The 15,986-nt window shown below is 37.4% G+C and overlaps 1 protein-coding gene across 1 annotated transcript in view; it reads right to left on the bottom strand.

The window, feature by feature from the left end:
* The window catches only part of GPC6 (glypican 6), a 723,711-nt gene that overhangs the window by 317,055 nt on the left and 390,670 nt on the right, over positions 1–15,986 (bottom strand). The window contains exon 3 of the mRNA XM_058825364.1: positions 10,073–10,464. Coding sequence (XP_058681347.1) covers positions 10,073–10,464 — 392 coding nt within the window. The remainder of the gene's footprint in view (positions 1–10,072; positions 10,465–15,986) is intronic.

The raw sequence follows: 15,986 nt of genomic DNA, 5'->3' as shown, positions 1-15,986 counted from the left end.
TGATGAAAGATACACAATGGGTTATTTTTCCTATAAAAGTACACCTTACTCATGATGGGTAGGTTTCCAGGTGCTTTCTGAACATGTTTTGGTTCTGTCTTCCTATACCCTATGTGGTGTCAGTTTGTCTTGTAGTTTACCTTAAGATCGTGAGTACCAAAGGCAGCAGTGTGCTGTGAGCTGTCTCTCTGCTGCATTTCAAGCTAAGTGTTAAAGTAGCCATCAGTTATTCAAAGAAAATGTCAGTGCAAATTCAAAACTAACACTCCCTTTGGAGGAAAACTGATTTTTTTCCCCATTCATGCTATTCTTTGCAAACTGACATATAAAATTAAATTGTTGTTTCAAATAAACAATGGATTGAATGGACTCTAATATTAATATAGTCAGGTAAAGCCAGCAACAACAAAATATAGATTTAGCCTGAAGAAATCAGACAAGTAAATACCTCTAATAGTTCTTTCATTGACTAGGAAATAGGCAGGTATAAAAGGCATTGTGGCCAGATCCAATCTAATTCCCATAGAAGACCTTGCACCTAGAAGAAGATTGCAGTTGAACTGAGCAGGTTTTCCATACAATTTTCCATGGCTCCTAGGCCTGAGCTGGTGGGAGTCAATGCAGCTTGGATGCTGCACACTGAAATAGGTCAATTATTGCATTCCCCAGAGAGAGAGGACTGAGCACTTAGATCCCTATACATTCACTTGTTTTGGGACATGTCTGAAAAACAGGTTTGATAACAGCTGACTTGCTGTTCTATCACATCTACAGAGAGTGATGGTAGTCCTGAATCAGCAAATTGCTGTAGGGAAGAAGAACACAGTTTGTCATTTCTTGCTTTCTGGTACTTAAACACTTAAGGCTACTTTTGTGAAATTCAGATAGTATCTTTGTCTGCTCAGGCTTCTCTCTACCAATTAGATGCATAAAACCTCCATTTGAAATAGGACAATGAGGTTGGTGTCTTCTCTGTGGAGAGAGCTGCTGATGGTTCTGCATAATTACTCAGTGTGCAGAGAGCTGACTCAGGAACTGCAAATTAGGGTGCACTAGTCCTGCTCAGCTTTGTCAGCTTGCCAGCACTTGTCTTAAACACACTCGCTTCTGGATCCACAGAACAATGCCAACACATGAACATGAATGAAAGGACTGTGGGATGAAGAACACAATAGCCAAGTGCAGATGCAATTCTGCTGCTGATTGATACTGAAGATCACGTAAGTGGGGGTTAAAGTGGAGAGCCTGTATGTGCTTCCCAACGAAATCCAGCAATTTATTTGCTGCGGTATTCATAGAAAATTGCTAAACCTTCTAAAATCAAAGGCCAGAAGTCAGACTTGCACAGTATTGGGACAGTCCAGAATATCAAAACATTTCTGCTAGTTTTAAAAGAAAAAAAGACTTTCAAGAATGAGGAAGTTGTTTGCAGGCTAAAACTGCACTGAAGTGTTGGACCACTGCAAAGTTTTTTACACCAGTGGCCAGAGAATGCCAATGCATTATGAAGGACAAGCAGGCATGTTGCATTACAATCCTCACTCTTATATTCTTAATTTCTGCTCTTGGCAACTTAAAGGTGGCAGGTGTTCATCTGAGGTCAGCTAAATCTTCCAATCTTCAAATCTCTTTTTTTTCCCAGTTTGGTCTGGTAATTTTTTCTCAAGAACTCAATTCTTTTTAAGGGCTTAAAAATAAAACAAAAGAGAAGGAGGAAAAGAGAAGAAGAAGCAAGAGCAAAGGTGTTCTTAAACATATGAACCAAATTAAAGCAACATTTTATCTTTTCCAGAAAAGATTATGGAAAAAACTCAGCAAGCTTGCATCACAAAATCTCCCATAAAAAGCACACACTGGAGTATGTGGATAAGTCTAAAATTTCAGATGATCAGAATTATTTTCCTGACAATTAAGTTCTTTATTTTGTATTTCTATGTTCACACCATCTTTTTTTTTTTTTGGTCTGAGATCTATTTTGAGACGCAAAGCTTAATCAGAAAATGAAGTGAATTGCAACTAACCCCTGAATAACTGAGAATTGAACTTAGATCCACATTGTTGATTTCAGACTTAATTATCTGAAAGTCTCAAAGAAATTTTATTTCTTTACTATTTTGCTGATGACTTTGTCGACTGCAACACTTAACAGATATGAATTTAAATTCCAGTTAGTATTCCTGATGCATTTTAGGTAAATCAGATAGTTTCTTGGCTAATGTTTTCCATAGAAACCTGAAGGCCAAATAAGCTATTAGGATTTGTTTTCTGCTTCAGGCTCACAGGAGAAATAAAATTAATTGCTCTTCTCAAATCATGATTGAAAACCAGTGCTTCCATAGGTTGTCTTTGAAACAGAATTAAGACAATCTATAAAAGGAGTCATTCTAAAAGGTCAGCAAGTTGTAAGATGATCTAGATCTCCTTGCATTGGTTAACATACAGACTTTTTATTTTCCTTCTTATTTCCATTTGATTCCTCTGAATTTTCTTTCACTTCCCTGTGCTAAAACAGCAAAAATGTAAAACCTGCTTTAAGATAAATTACAGAATTTCTAAATATAGTGGTATCAGCAAGCTCCTAGATGAGATTTGTTTCTTCACCATTATTTTTATCATGACTTGACCATATATCATGATATGCATTAGGATATATCCTTTTTTCCAGGAATGCCTCTGAAAAAGTTCTAACTTTTTTTTTAATATATTTTCTTCAGGTGCCATATGAACATCTTTTGTAGGTGGTAAATCATCTGATGTGAGAATTTTGAAGGATTGTCTGTAAAATGTGCATTTCAGCAATCCTGCACAAAACCTTGATTAAAACGGTTAATTTTCTAATGGGTCATGACAGTGTTTAATAATGTTGTTAAACTAAAATAGTCTCATTACAGTTCTTAATTTATAGTTAGAAGTTTCATGCAAAGCTGAACTAAAGGGTATTTGCTGTGCAGTAGGCATTGAGCAAAACCCAAACCACAAACTGAGCAAAAGAACTGCAATCAGAAAATCTCTGTTTATGAATGATACAAAAATATCCAAAAGGACAGGACTGCTTTGGATTCTGAGCTGTGATGTGGCACATGGCAGGAATGAACCCAAACAGCAGAGCTACCAAGAGGGATGCTCAGCAAGGCTGACTGTCCTACTGAGCAACATGACTCAGTTAAACTTGGGTTATTAAGTTCAATACCAAGGTAGCTGAATGATATTTAAAGACCTGTGAAATGGAGAGGCCAGGCTGGATTACATCTGACAATTCTCACAGGTAGGACACAGACCACAGCTTTTGTACACCTCCTACTGCCTTTCTCCTTCTGTTGAAGCTGCTGTTTCGTTTTAGGCCTTTTCTCCTGAACTGCTCTTCTGGAACATCTGATGATTCCAGTGCACACAAAGTGGAAAATAGATCAGTGCACCTGCAGTATGTCTGGGATATCTGGAAGGCATCTGTTTTATTTCTCCATGAAATGTGTGCAATTAACTAGATCAGTTTATGTGCCTTTTCTTTCCAAAAAAAAAGGAAAGATATTCAGCACAGCTGAAGAACCTCAACTCAAAGGACACTTCCCAGAAAGAACTCAAGTGTGGATACAATTCACTCCTGCTTTTGTGCCACAGACACATCACAGCTCTTAAACTCCCCTGGCTGGATAATCCTTGGGCTCCCTGCCTGAGGAGCACCAAGGGAAAGAAAGAGGAAAAAAATAATGTGGCCCCATTCATGTCACAGGGTGATCCAGTTCTTGTAAATATATGTTATCTCAATGAAAATTCAAATAATTAATGACTGAAAGAACCCTTAAAACAACAGACAGTGATACAATCATAAAAGCTCTGCTTGCTCAGCTGGGCTGTTCCTAAACCAACAGTTTGAACTGAGGATTAAAGTTTGCTGAATACCATTGTCTTTTTAGATTTCCTTTCCTTCTGTGGCTTTAACAAGCCAAATCTCTTCAGCCAATGAAGCTAAAATATACAGGACACATAGCTCTTTATCTGTCACACCCTGCAAATCACATTTTCCAGGCCTAAAGTACAATTTGTTTTGGCTTTTAATTACCTGACTTATCACCATGTCATATTCCCTCCCCCCTGCAATAATTACATTCTGAATCACTGAGTCATTCAATATTGGCCTTTATTTATGCCTCTCACAAAATGTTGAATGTTTATTTATAAACCATGAAAAGCAGAGTTTGTAAGAATATTGATTCAGCACATTAGAAAAGCAGTGGCCTGGCATTCTGCAAGTAAAGTAATCACAGGCAATTACTAGAGACTGCTTTTCACTACTAATCTTGGGTTTAACCATATAATTGTATTACTGAATTTATTTCACTTTGCTCGTATATCACCAGTTTCCTAATAAGAAGTCTGATATTAACATAATTTAATAATATTCAGGGGATGAATGGTTTTAATTGGTTTAAAAAGAAGGAGATATATAGCCTATGCCATACAATTAGAAAAGTATTGTAGCAGCCTCTTTTTATTTTGTAATAAATGATAATTAATATTTAAACGCATTAATGAAATAAGTTCTTAGTGGCTGGGTCACAAATCTTTGATGTTTATGCCACTAACAAAATCACTAACTGCTCTTAATGATGCCCCTGAGCTAAGCTTCACTTTACTCCTGGTATAAAAACTACTTTGGTTGCTGGTAGCATGAATTTTCAAGTGTGAAAGTCAAAGCCAAACTCAGAACAATTCTTCTTGTCCTTATCCCAATGTACAATGGGAAGAAAGTGCTCAAATTCAGGCAAAAACACAAACCACAAAAAGGCCAAACTTAGAGAAAAGTAAAACTAGGAAACAATAACTAAACCCCTGGATCTCTGTAAATAAAAGAAATCTGCACTTACTTGCTGGGCCTTGTGAGGCAGGTTTAGTGCAAGAGCCAATGAAGATATTTTTTTTCATTAAATAATAAAGAGTTCTGAACCAAACACAGCATGTGTAAAACAGAACCAGTTCCCAAGGACAGATTGAGTGATAATTGTTGTAGTTCAGCTGTTCATATATATGGGAAAAGTATTTCAGGAATCACATGTGCCTGGAAATCCTGGACCCTCCTGTTAAAAATTTTTAATTCCCCATGTGTTTTTCTGCTTACATCCCCAACCACTCAGTGACAGTTCAAAGGGATTATTGTGATAGCTGAAAATGCTTTGTTTGGAATCAGAGAGAATATCTCAGCATTATTTTCTCACAGTGTCCAGAGCTCAGACACAGTAAAAGATGAACATGAAAAGTATGCATATGTCTTTTCTATCCCATTATTGGCAATCACAGCTAAGAGTAACTACAGAAATATTTTCAGCAGCTTATCCAGCTTAACATTAGATACTAAATCACAGTTTGTCAGGAAGGCTTGGGATTTTTTAGTTTAGTTTAGTTTAGTTTATTTATTTATTTTATCTAAGAAAATAGTTGATAACAAGTAAATTTATTAACGATAACAGGCTAATATGCTATATTTTTACAGAGGAACAGGGAGGAACAGAACTATTTTTTTTACCAAATGGTATCAAAACAGAAAAGCCTGGTTTTTAGAACCTAAAAAAGTACTGAAAAAAACAGGTAGTAGAAAATTTAACTAATTATTTCTGAAACAGTTGTTCAAAACATCCACAAACATCTACTACCCACAGCTGAAGAAAGTATAGCAGCTGAGAAGCTCTGCTCCTACACTGACCTTTAAACTACTGCCACTGATGTAAAATCAACTAAACAGACCTCTGACATACCGAAAGTGGCAGCTCTGATGTTGCATATTGAATATTATATATTGAACCTTCATCAGGGCAAGTTCAGATTGGACATCAGGAAAAGGTTCTTCACTCAGAGGATGGCTGGTAACTGGAACAGTCTCCCCAGGAAAGAGGTCATGGAACCAAAACTGTCAGAGCTCAAGGGGCATCTGGATAAAGCATTTAGTCATATGGTTTATTTCTAGTTAGTCCTGCAAGCAGCAAGGAGTTGGACTCAGTGATCTTTACAGGGACCTTTAAACTTGAGATATTTTAGGAATTCTTCTATATTAATGAATAAAATTATTTAAATTAAGAGTTAATATTCTCAATTTAAGAAATAATTACTTTTTGCTCATATGCTTATACAACTTTCTAGAATATATGTATATAATTTAGCAAGCTGGTCAATTCAAGCCAGTGGAAATATACTGTACTGAGTGGAGATTTAAGCAGCACAGGAACATAGCACTGAGAAATTTAATGCATTAGAATGAGAAATGAAAAGATTTAAAAATCTCTGAAGATTAAAAATTGTAATTAGATTTAGGGATCATGAAAATACTGTTCAACTAAAACAGTGTAATAAAACTTCAGGCACATGGAAGCAACTGTGTCTGCTTGCAACTGAAATATAGTATTAGAAAAAATTACAAAAATAAGACATCCTAACCACCCTCCTTCCCCATTTATCTAAGTGTGACTTACTAAATTATAATCTCACTGACAAGCAAATTGCTAAACTGCAAAATCCTATTGTAAGTGGAAAATGTTTGTGATATGTGTTGCCTCCTTGGAGTGCGCTTGAGTGCACACCCCATTAAAATAAAGGAAGTGTAGCTCCTTTGCAAGGAATACACCAACTGCATTGTTTTCAGACATTACAATCTCTCTGAGGAAAAATTAGAAAGGATATGTCCCTGACATTAGAGAGGGAACAAATCCTTCGTGCGTGACCCACCAACCCTCTACAGAAATGGTCCAGAAGATGATGAGACAATAAAGGCCCAAAGGAGATGTTACAACTTTCTCATTAGTCACTCTCTTTCTCATGGTGTTTAAGGTGTAGGCTCAACATTTCTCTATGTCAGTGGCAGTTCAGCGAAATAATGGGTCCACAAATAGAAAGCAAAAAATCTTTTAAGCTTGTGATGTTGCAGGTAGAAGATTCCCCTCTGTTCCCAGTCAGTGCAGAAAATGGACAAAGGATTTTATAGAACTGCAACAGTTCTTCCTTTCATTTTCTGTCTTTATTAATTTCTCCTAACTTATCCAGGTGTGGCATCCTTATCACAGAATCTCTCAATATTAGAGTACAATGAGAAAGAAATCTGTGCTGAATTTGGATGACTTTCAAAATAGCAACAAAAGATGTTTACCTGTCTCATTTTTGGCTACAGTTATGTGCTAAGTCTAATAAATGGTTGTAGTCTTTTAAAATTATGTTTAAAGAAAAGGATTTGTCATTTTCTACAGTAGATAAACCAGTATAAAAGTCTACAGTTATGAAATGGCAATGAACTATTCATTCTCAGAGTAATCACATCTTATCCACAGGACAATTATTAATCTTGAATATTTGGTGCCACTTGGGGCTCTTCATATCTGCCTCACCAGGCTGCATGTAACACAAAATCCCTAAGGCCAGAAATTGTTTTGCATATGCTGTGGGTATGAATAAATCCACTAAGATTTTAATTCCAAATATAGTTCTGCAATCAAGTATATTCTTCACTTCAGCAAAATATTGATTTTATTAATTTTTTAATAGGATCGCAGGATAATGATCCTAAAGAAATGTGACCTGTACTCTGCTCTCAGAAGACCCCCACCTGGATTAATAAATCCAGCTCTGGAATCCTCAGCATCACAGGAAAGACATGGACCTGTGGTACTGGGTCCAGAGGAGGGCCACAAAAATGGTCAGAGGGCTGGAGCACCTCTCCTGTGAAGACATGAGGGATTTGGGGTTGCTCAGCCTGCAGAAGAGAAGCTCCAGGCAGATTTGATTAGCAACCTTCTAGCACTTAAAGGGCATTTATAAGAAAGATGGGGGTGGGATTTTTATTAGGGCCTGCTGTGATAGGAGAAGAGAAAATGCATCAACTCACGCCCATCATATCACACTATGCCCCACTGTAAAGAGCTTTGCTGCATTTCTTTAATGACCTCCCTAGAGGCACCAGGAGCAACTGCTACTTGCCCTTGAAGTGGCCTCTTCTCCAGAATGAAGGAGCCCCAGTCCCACAGGCTCAAGGACGAGCAATCCAGTCCAGATCCTGAGGGCAGCCTCTACTGGACTTGCTTCAGTTTATCAGCGTCTTTTTTGTACAAGAAGGGCCAAAAACTGCACACAGTGTTCTAGATGTAGTCTAATGGAGTATCACTATAAAGACATTATTGTGTCTTGCACCACCACTGAACCCTTTTAACTATGATTTCAAATGTTTCCTTCATGTTAAAAGAAAAAAAAAACCAAAAGAAGCACTATTGAGCTACTGTTATCATCTTCAACTGACACTAGGAAAAGACCCACTGTATCATTTCAGAGTTAGCAGCTCTCATTATAGGATCATAGAATCATTTAGTGATCTTGTTATAAACCCTTTTCTTGAGACGGCTTATACACCCAAAGCCCAGAGGTTGAGAGGAAAACATTTCCTGGATATGTGACAGAGGAGACACCTGCACAGTCTGTACAGCCATGTACGTACACAGGGAAAGTGACATCTCAGCAGACAAATCAGACCTTAATCTGTGAGGATTCACAAATTATGCATCTATTACATGAATTACAAAGCTTACTCTCCACAGTCTGATCCAGCAAAACCTAATGCCTGCAGACAACAGTGACATCAGAGCTCCGTACTTTCACTTAGAACCTGACGCACGAGGACATCATCTTTCTTCAGAGGAAATCTGGGGCTGTAGATTTATGCATTCTGCACATTTGGAGGCTAAAAAGCTGCCCCAGCTAGACTAGGCAGCCTGGGGTTTCACCGTGGCACCCTGCCACCATTCAGAAAGCCTGCAAGAACTGACAGTGCCAGAAATCACAGAAAGGCAACACTGAAGCTCAGGAAGGCACTTGGAGGAAGAGACTTTGGTTCTAGCTGACCAGCAAGGATCACATATCTCATCTACTGAATTTTAAGTGCAAAATTACCTTTTTCTCCCATGCAGTCTCCTAGACATAAAATCAGGCTCTCCCTTCCTGACAACATTTTTAGCTCCATGGCTTCTCAACTTTCAATTGTAAAATATCACATAATACAGGTGAAGAAAAGTTTAAAGCCCCATCTTGTTGAGTGCCTGAGTTGCAGTCTGCTGTACAATGTATAGGTTCTACCTCACCTTCTGACTGTGGATTAAATGAATCAAATGAGACAGTCCTCTTGAGGTGGAGGAGTGGCTTAGGCTTGTAAACGTGGGAAAGTATGGGCCAAGCATCCAAATCACTCATGCACTTATTGTTCAGAAGTGAGTATTTGAACATTTCACAGTGGATCTCATGAAAGTATTTCAGAATTCAAGGTCCAAATACATGATGAGGACTGTGAAACAGTGAGATCACAGAGCAACTATCTAGCTGGAACACCAATTCAGGAAAATTATACCTGATTTTGAAATACTGTATGAGAGAAAGTCATTGAGGCACATTTTTGGTGCCCAGATGGGTTATTTTTGCATGGTTTTTTCTTTAATTATGCAAAGCCCTCAAGGATTACAATTGTCATAAATATTTGCATAGATAAATAATTAAACCTAAAATAAATGTGAATCAAACCATCCTTTGGGAAAGTTCAGGCTTCAGAGGTGTCACTGTTTGTCTATTTTCTCATCAGAAACATGACTAGACATTTCTTAAAAAAATCCATCACCCAGCTGCATGATGAATGAATGCTGTGAGGGCTGTACTTTGCTAATGAACAGCAGAATAAATTTGCTTGAAACACTTAAATTCTGATCTAATCCCCATCTTTTATATATGTAGCCAGCTTTGAATTACAAATGAAAATCATTACCATGTTATAACATTGATGTATATTGGTATTTCACTGGGTCCTAAGCATAGAGAAATGCTTTCCAGTCAGTAGTGCCTTAATATGCCCAGAAGGAACTGAAAGCAACCGTTGCCCCTATTTATGAACTTAAAGTGGGTGTATTGGTAGGCATAAAAACCAACAAAACACACCTCCTTTACTGATAAAAAAAAAAAAAAAAGAAAAGCACAAAGACAGGTTTCAATTCTCTGAATTCTCTGGCAAGTTGAGAAGAAATTCAAGCTAAAAAAAACCCCCATTCTGCTTTCAGATTACCTTGGATACTCTGTTTGCAACCTCTCTTCCTACTGTCAGCCCCTGAACAAAGGTGCGGGCAGCAATGAACGCTCGAGTCACTTGAACCTTCAGCTTCCTGGGCACGTCTCCGAAGGGCTTCAGCTGGTCCGTGTACTTGCTCACACACTCCAGGTAGTCCTCACTGAAATGGTACTGGGGGTTTATGAGCTGGAACATCCGCTCCAGCAGCCGAGCCCAGAAGTCGTTGAGCATCTCCTCCAGGTTGACGTTGCCTCCCGTGTAATAACGCTTCAGCTCGGCGAAGAGGTCCTGGAACACCTCAGAGTTCTGCATGTACAGCATGCCGTACGTCCGGACAAACATGTCGTTCAAGGATCGCTCCGCGTTCTCCAGGAGTTCTCGGAAAAACTCTGCAGGCAAAACAAGCAGGTGTTAGTGGCCATAACGGCAAGGTACGAAGGGTCTTCTTATTGCACTCCTAACTCATCATAATTTGTGGTAATAGGTTGATGTCCCAGCACTTTACTAGTGAAATTCATCATTTAGAAATAAAGAAAAATAGAGTATAAACTGAATTCCCTATCAAGGTCGAAAGATGCAAAACTTATAACACTGAGCAGAAAAACCCATTTAAAAGAGCAGTGCGGGTTTTTCCACTTCTTCATGTACTATTTTAATATAGTAATCCCTGTCCCTCCACAGCCCTTACAATAAAACTTCTAAGCTAAAAGCAAAGTCACTAATATGATGATTTAACTGAAAATGTAATTATTTTAGAATTTAAGATTCCATTTTGATCAAGCCTTTACAATGTAGAAGCAAACCATGGAAATAAATCTGAATACTTATTTGCATATATTCTTGAAGAGAACTCAAAAGAGACTTGAGTGGAAATGAGAAGGATCCTTCTTAAAAGTGTCACATGTCTAGGTAATGGTAACAGTATGTTAGTATCTTCAATAAGTTTTTACTCTACTGAAGAGCAGTGCTAGAACCCTTCATCAGTCACGTTACAACCATCCTACTAGTTCCAGTCTGTGCTTCTGTGATTTTATCTACTGAGACCTAAAGCATAAACAATTTCTAAATTTTGGCTTGTGGAAATTATTCTTACTGGAAATTGGGCCCATGGGATAAATTACAAATATTTAATAATCTCCTCTATTCAAATTTTTAAATTGCAATATGGTACTTAGGATTTCCCAAAAAATTTCACTGAGCATGTACAACAGTTCTTTAAACCCAGCTGGCCAAAGGAAAAATAGTATCTCCTGGCTTTCAGAAGATCCCATCTTTTTACAGGGCTTGCTGTCAACCTTCTTAAACCACTTTGGAAAAGAGTCCTGTGGTTTGTAAATGAGGCATTGCAGACAGCAAGGCAGAGATGGCAGTACCTTTGGCAAAATGTGTAATGGCTGCAATTAAGTGATTTGCAGCAAAGCAGGATTCAACACACACCAGGTCTGGGATACCAGATTCTTAATTTGTGGACACTGCCCACAGACACATCTGTGTGTGCTAACTGCAGGGATGTGCTGACTTCTCACACTCTTGGCTAATGCCATCATGTGAATACTCCTTTAACACAGGGCCCTGCTATGGCTACAGTGACTTATAAAAACCACAGAACCACTGCAATGCTAAAGACAGGACAGAAATTAAGACTAAGTAAGAAAAAATGTATACTAAATTTGAGGGTTTGCAACTGTAATCAGATGAAAACAGAATCCACCAAACACTGTGGACCAGTCCACAAAGACTCAGTAAGAAAAGAATCTCTTATTTCTGGCAGAAGTTGTGCAGAGCTGCAGCCTTTGATCTCCCAGAAAACTGCAAAGGGGTTATTATGGAAATGTATACACAGAACACTGAGAACATACTTGCTACATCAAAGCATTTATTAAAGGGAAATATAGTCTAATAAATATATCAATGTCTAAATTTTCATTAAAACTGAAGCTCTTCATAAGAAATAAATTACATTCAGAAAAGGATATGCTTTTGCCAAATAATTTATGTAGGGAAAAGGAAAAAAAAAAAGGAGAAAAAAAAACCCCACAATAAAAATTTTGTTGCCAAACGTAATAATTTGATGTCTACAACATACAGGCTTCTGTTTAAGAGAAAAGTGAAACAAAGCTGTTTTTCAGTGTTAGCCCTGATCTAGTGGTGTCTTTGACATCTAAATCACCATGATTACTATTTTGTACATTCAGCACTTCTAGAAATAATGCACACTGACTGCACTGCTGAATAAATCTAATTCTCTAGTCACACAACCCAGAAAGCAAAAACATGGCAGAGAACCTGGGGCTCAAATTAAAGTTTGTTTTAAGGCTGGAGACAGGCTTTCCCACCAGTGCAATTGAATGACAACAGCCTATATATGCTGGGAGGCTGCTATAAACAACTCACATGCTGGCTCCTCACAATCCATAGCTATACTGGGAATCCCACTCTTTATTTTAAAGGATAATGCCACTGCATAAGTCAGTCACAGCAAAGCTTAACTGGGTTTGCTGACAGCTCATCTTGTCTGAGATTATTAGCTTATTCTTTCTTTGTATGGGTGTATTATTTAGCAGTCTCACAGTCAGCTTGTTGGAAGCCAACCAAACTTTCCAGGGAGGGGTAGATATTTATTCTCTGCTTGTACAGCATCCAGCACAATGTGGCCCATGCTGGTCACAATCTTTATTTATACTGTGGTATAAACATTTCCAATAACTCTACAAGCTTAAATTTCATGCTAGTCCCAAATGTGAAGCCATACATATTTATTGTGTAGGAAAGCTAATGTCCTTTAAGCAGCACAGTTATTTAATTTTTAGTCTTCTTACAGGTCTCCAGTCTTTGAGAGCTACTGCTAAAGGTAAATTATGCCATTATAAATTTGGAGTGTTAGTCTTTTGTACACTTTGACACAAAAGACATTTAAGAGAGCTATCTGCATCAGTAACCCCATGCAGGACCAGAATAATAAATCAACAGCAACTGCAAAATTGGATACCTTTTTAGTTCCAGACAGAAAGAGATCACCCATGTTGTGCTAATTTCTCAATCAACTCTCATCCAGCAAAATGAATGCTGCTTTGAAGAATTGCTTGCTGTTTTAGTCTGCAAATCTCCCATGTATCAAGAAGGTAGTCTGCTTTGCAGTGCTTATGTATATAAACTGTGTCCTGGCATAACTGAGCACTTGTTCACTCATATCAGTAGAAACAGTGTGTGCTTCTGCAAAGGTTGAATTTTGCCATGGTCTTCACAGTAATGTAAAAATTTTACGTTCATTGCAAAGATGATATTTCATCAACTTGCAGGTAGTTTTTGAAAAAGAATGTAATTTTTCAGCCTCAAGTAAAAGAATGAAGATGAGACAGACATTAGTCATGTTGCTTAATGTGCTTCTGGAAGGCACTCAAGTACTAGGGTGGGAGAGGAGAATCCATATGAGACAGAGCTGCGCAGTGTTTTAAAATATATATCTTGTGATTTTTTTTTTTTTTTTGCTGCCAAAATAGGTTGTCATGAGCAGTGTTAATGTTGGAAATAATTTTTCCTAATTTGAAGTGATGATTCATTCATATGACAGTATATGTCCTATATGTCTTTTGTTGCCAGCATGTTTTCATACAGATTTAATTTATTAACCAGAGAGTCTCGGGAAGCCTGATCACTTCTATGAGGTAGTTGAAACAAATAAGGTCTAAGGCACACTGAGATACTGAAAAGATGGAGAGAAAATTGCTATTGCAAGCTATGACATTCTCTCTATACATTCAAATGGTGGGTTTCTAGTCCATGGATCACACTTCAGCTAGTTTTCATTTTTAAACATTATTTGTAAACTTAGGATGCAAGACAGATAGTAACAGTCTGCAAATGAAGTCTGAATTGTTTTAAAATATTTTGGCTATGATAAGACAATTCAGTCACAAACTGAAATGGCAGAATTGCTAGAGTCCATTACTGAAAGGTAGGAACAGCTCACAAATTAAAAATAATGTCTTGTTAGTCCTCACAGTACTTTGCCAACTGCAAGCTGACATTCTCACGCTATTTTGACATAGGCAAACTAGTGTCATAATGCATTCAAAATGGGAGCTGGTCTATTTCCAAAGTGATAACTAGTTGTCACTGCAAGTCAGTGGATCAACATTAGGGATAATATTGCAGCATGAATGATGTAATAATTGCTTTTAACAAAATCTATGGATAAATACCTAGAGGCAAGTTTTACAGACACAAATTTGTATTATGTTTGAGTGGATATTCTATGATCATTCCCAACCTGATAAGTTCCCATTTTCTTTTCCTCTGTAATAAGCAAAAGCAATGTCTGACTGTGGGACAAGGTGCAAAGCTAGAAACAGTTTGTTTTCTAATTCCTAAAACCAAAAATACATCCATGAGCTCTAAGACCAAAAAACCAAAAAGATAATTTCATTTAATTATCATATATTCTGCACAGCTTTCCTTTTTAGCAGAACTTGAAGAGATACTATGGTGCACCTGATACACTGTTAGCTGAGAAGAAACCAGCCCAGCTGCACAGAGCTCTGGACAGTGATATATGCCTGATTTTACATCAGTCTTTACATAAAACACTGCTCAGAGTGACATCCTGATTTCATCCATCATAGACTAACAACACCCAATCCCTACTGGTAGCTCCCCATCATAGCCTTGTTCTCCTTCTTGTGGGGGCCTTGCTTTTCCAAGAGCTCTAAGGACCTAGATATGTAAATTCTACCAGTCTTTACCATGCTACCACGATCCACCATTTACTGTGAAGATGTGCATGTATTTACACCCTATGCAGGCTTGGTGTACCTAACTTGATTGCAAATGTTTGAACTTCCAGTCCTAATAAGGTTGATGGCAAGGGAATATTAGAATTCATGTAAACAGACTATGCTTTTTGAGAGAAAGAGTCTTTGGGGGTTCTTTACCTACAGATACTTGCATTCATACATACATATTATAAATATCAATGTCAGCCTTTTCCAGCATCCTGTTTCTGTCTGTCTTTTTTTCTTCAGGAAGTCATTAATGAAACAAAAATGTTTTGGTGAAATCTTCATATTTTTTGTTGCAAAGGCTTTATTATTTTCTTTTCTCTTTTTTTTTAAAGATATTCCACAATGGCATCAATTAGTGAAAGTTGTGATTTATCTCAAGGAAATTCAAGTGAAATTAACCTCTGTGGGTTTTATGCCTTTTCATTTTCCAACTGCTTTAGGTTTCTAGAGACTTTCTTTAAACAATAACTAACCTTACACAGCAACAAGAACTCAATTTAACTTCCTGATTGAGAAAAAAATTGCTATAGGAGAATATTTACAGCAGATGATTTTTCTTCCTCAGTTTTGACATTACATTTGTTTTATATTCAAGAGCAAACAAATTGCTTGCATAAGGCTAACAGTGTACTGGTATTGCTTTTTAGTTAGCCTGAATAACTAATTTTAAAATTCCCTTATAGCTTTGACCTTTAAAAACACTCAACAGTCACAATTCGGAAAAAAAAATTCATCTTCCATTAGAAAAAAACAAAATCTGCAATGTGATGAGATTTTTTGAAAACTGCTCTCCTTTTTAAACTCATTTTGAATATATATACATTGCATTTAAAGCAAAGAAATACTAATCCAATGATTAAATGTGCCTTATAATTGCAAATTTCAGAATAGGTCATTTATATACTTGAGTTATGCTTTGGGTATGTGTGAAATTATCTAGCTGTCAATGGATGGCTTTCTAGACTGTCCCAGACCTGTAAATATCATGATATTTTGGATGCCTAAATTTTTTAGAAGTGCAGTCTCAAAGGTTGTGAATGAAGATGAGAGTCTCTTCCCTCTTTATTCCCTCCATTTCTCAGATTGCTGCAAGTCCTGTTAGCAGCAGAATTCACTGTGGTCTTCTCCCT

Source organism: Ammospiza caudacuta, chromosome 2 (assembly GCF_027887145.1).
Source record: "Ammospiza caudacuta isolate bAmmCau1 chromosome 2, bAmmCau1.pri, whole genome shotgun sequence".
In the NCBI taxonomy this organism is placed as follows: Eukaryota; Metazoa; Chordata; class Aves; order Passeriformes; family Passerellidae; genus Ammospiza; species Ammospiza caudacuta.
Note: the sequence above shows the minus strand (reverse complement) of the source record. Positions and strands in the feature narration are given on the sequence as shown.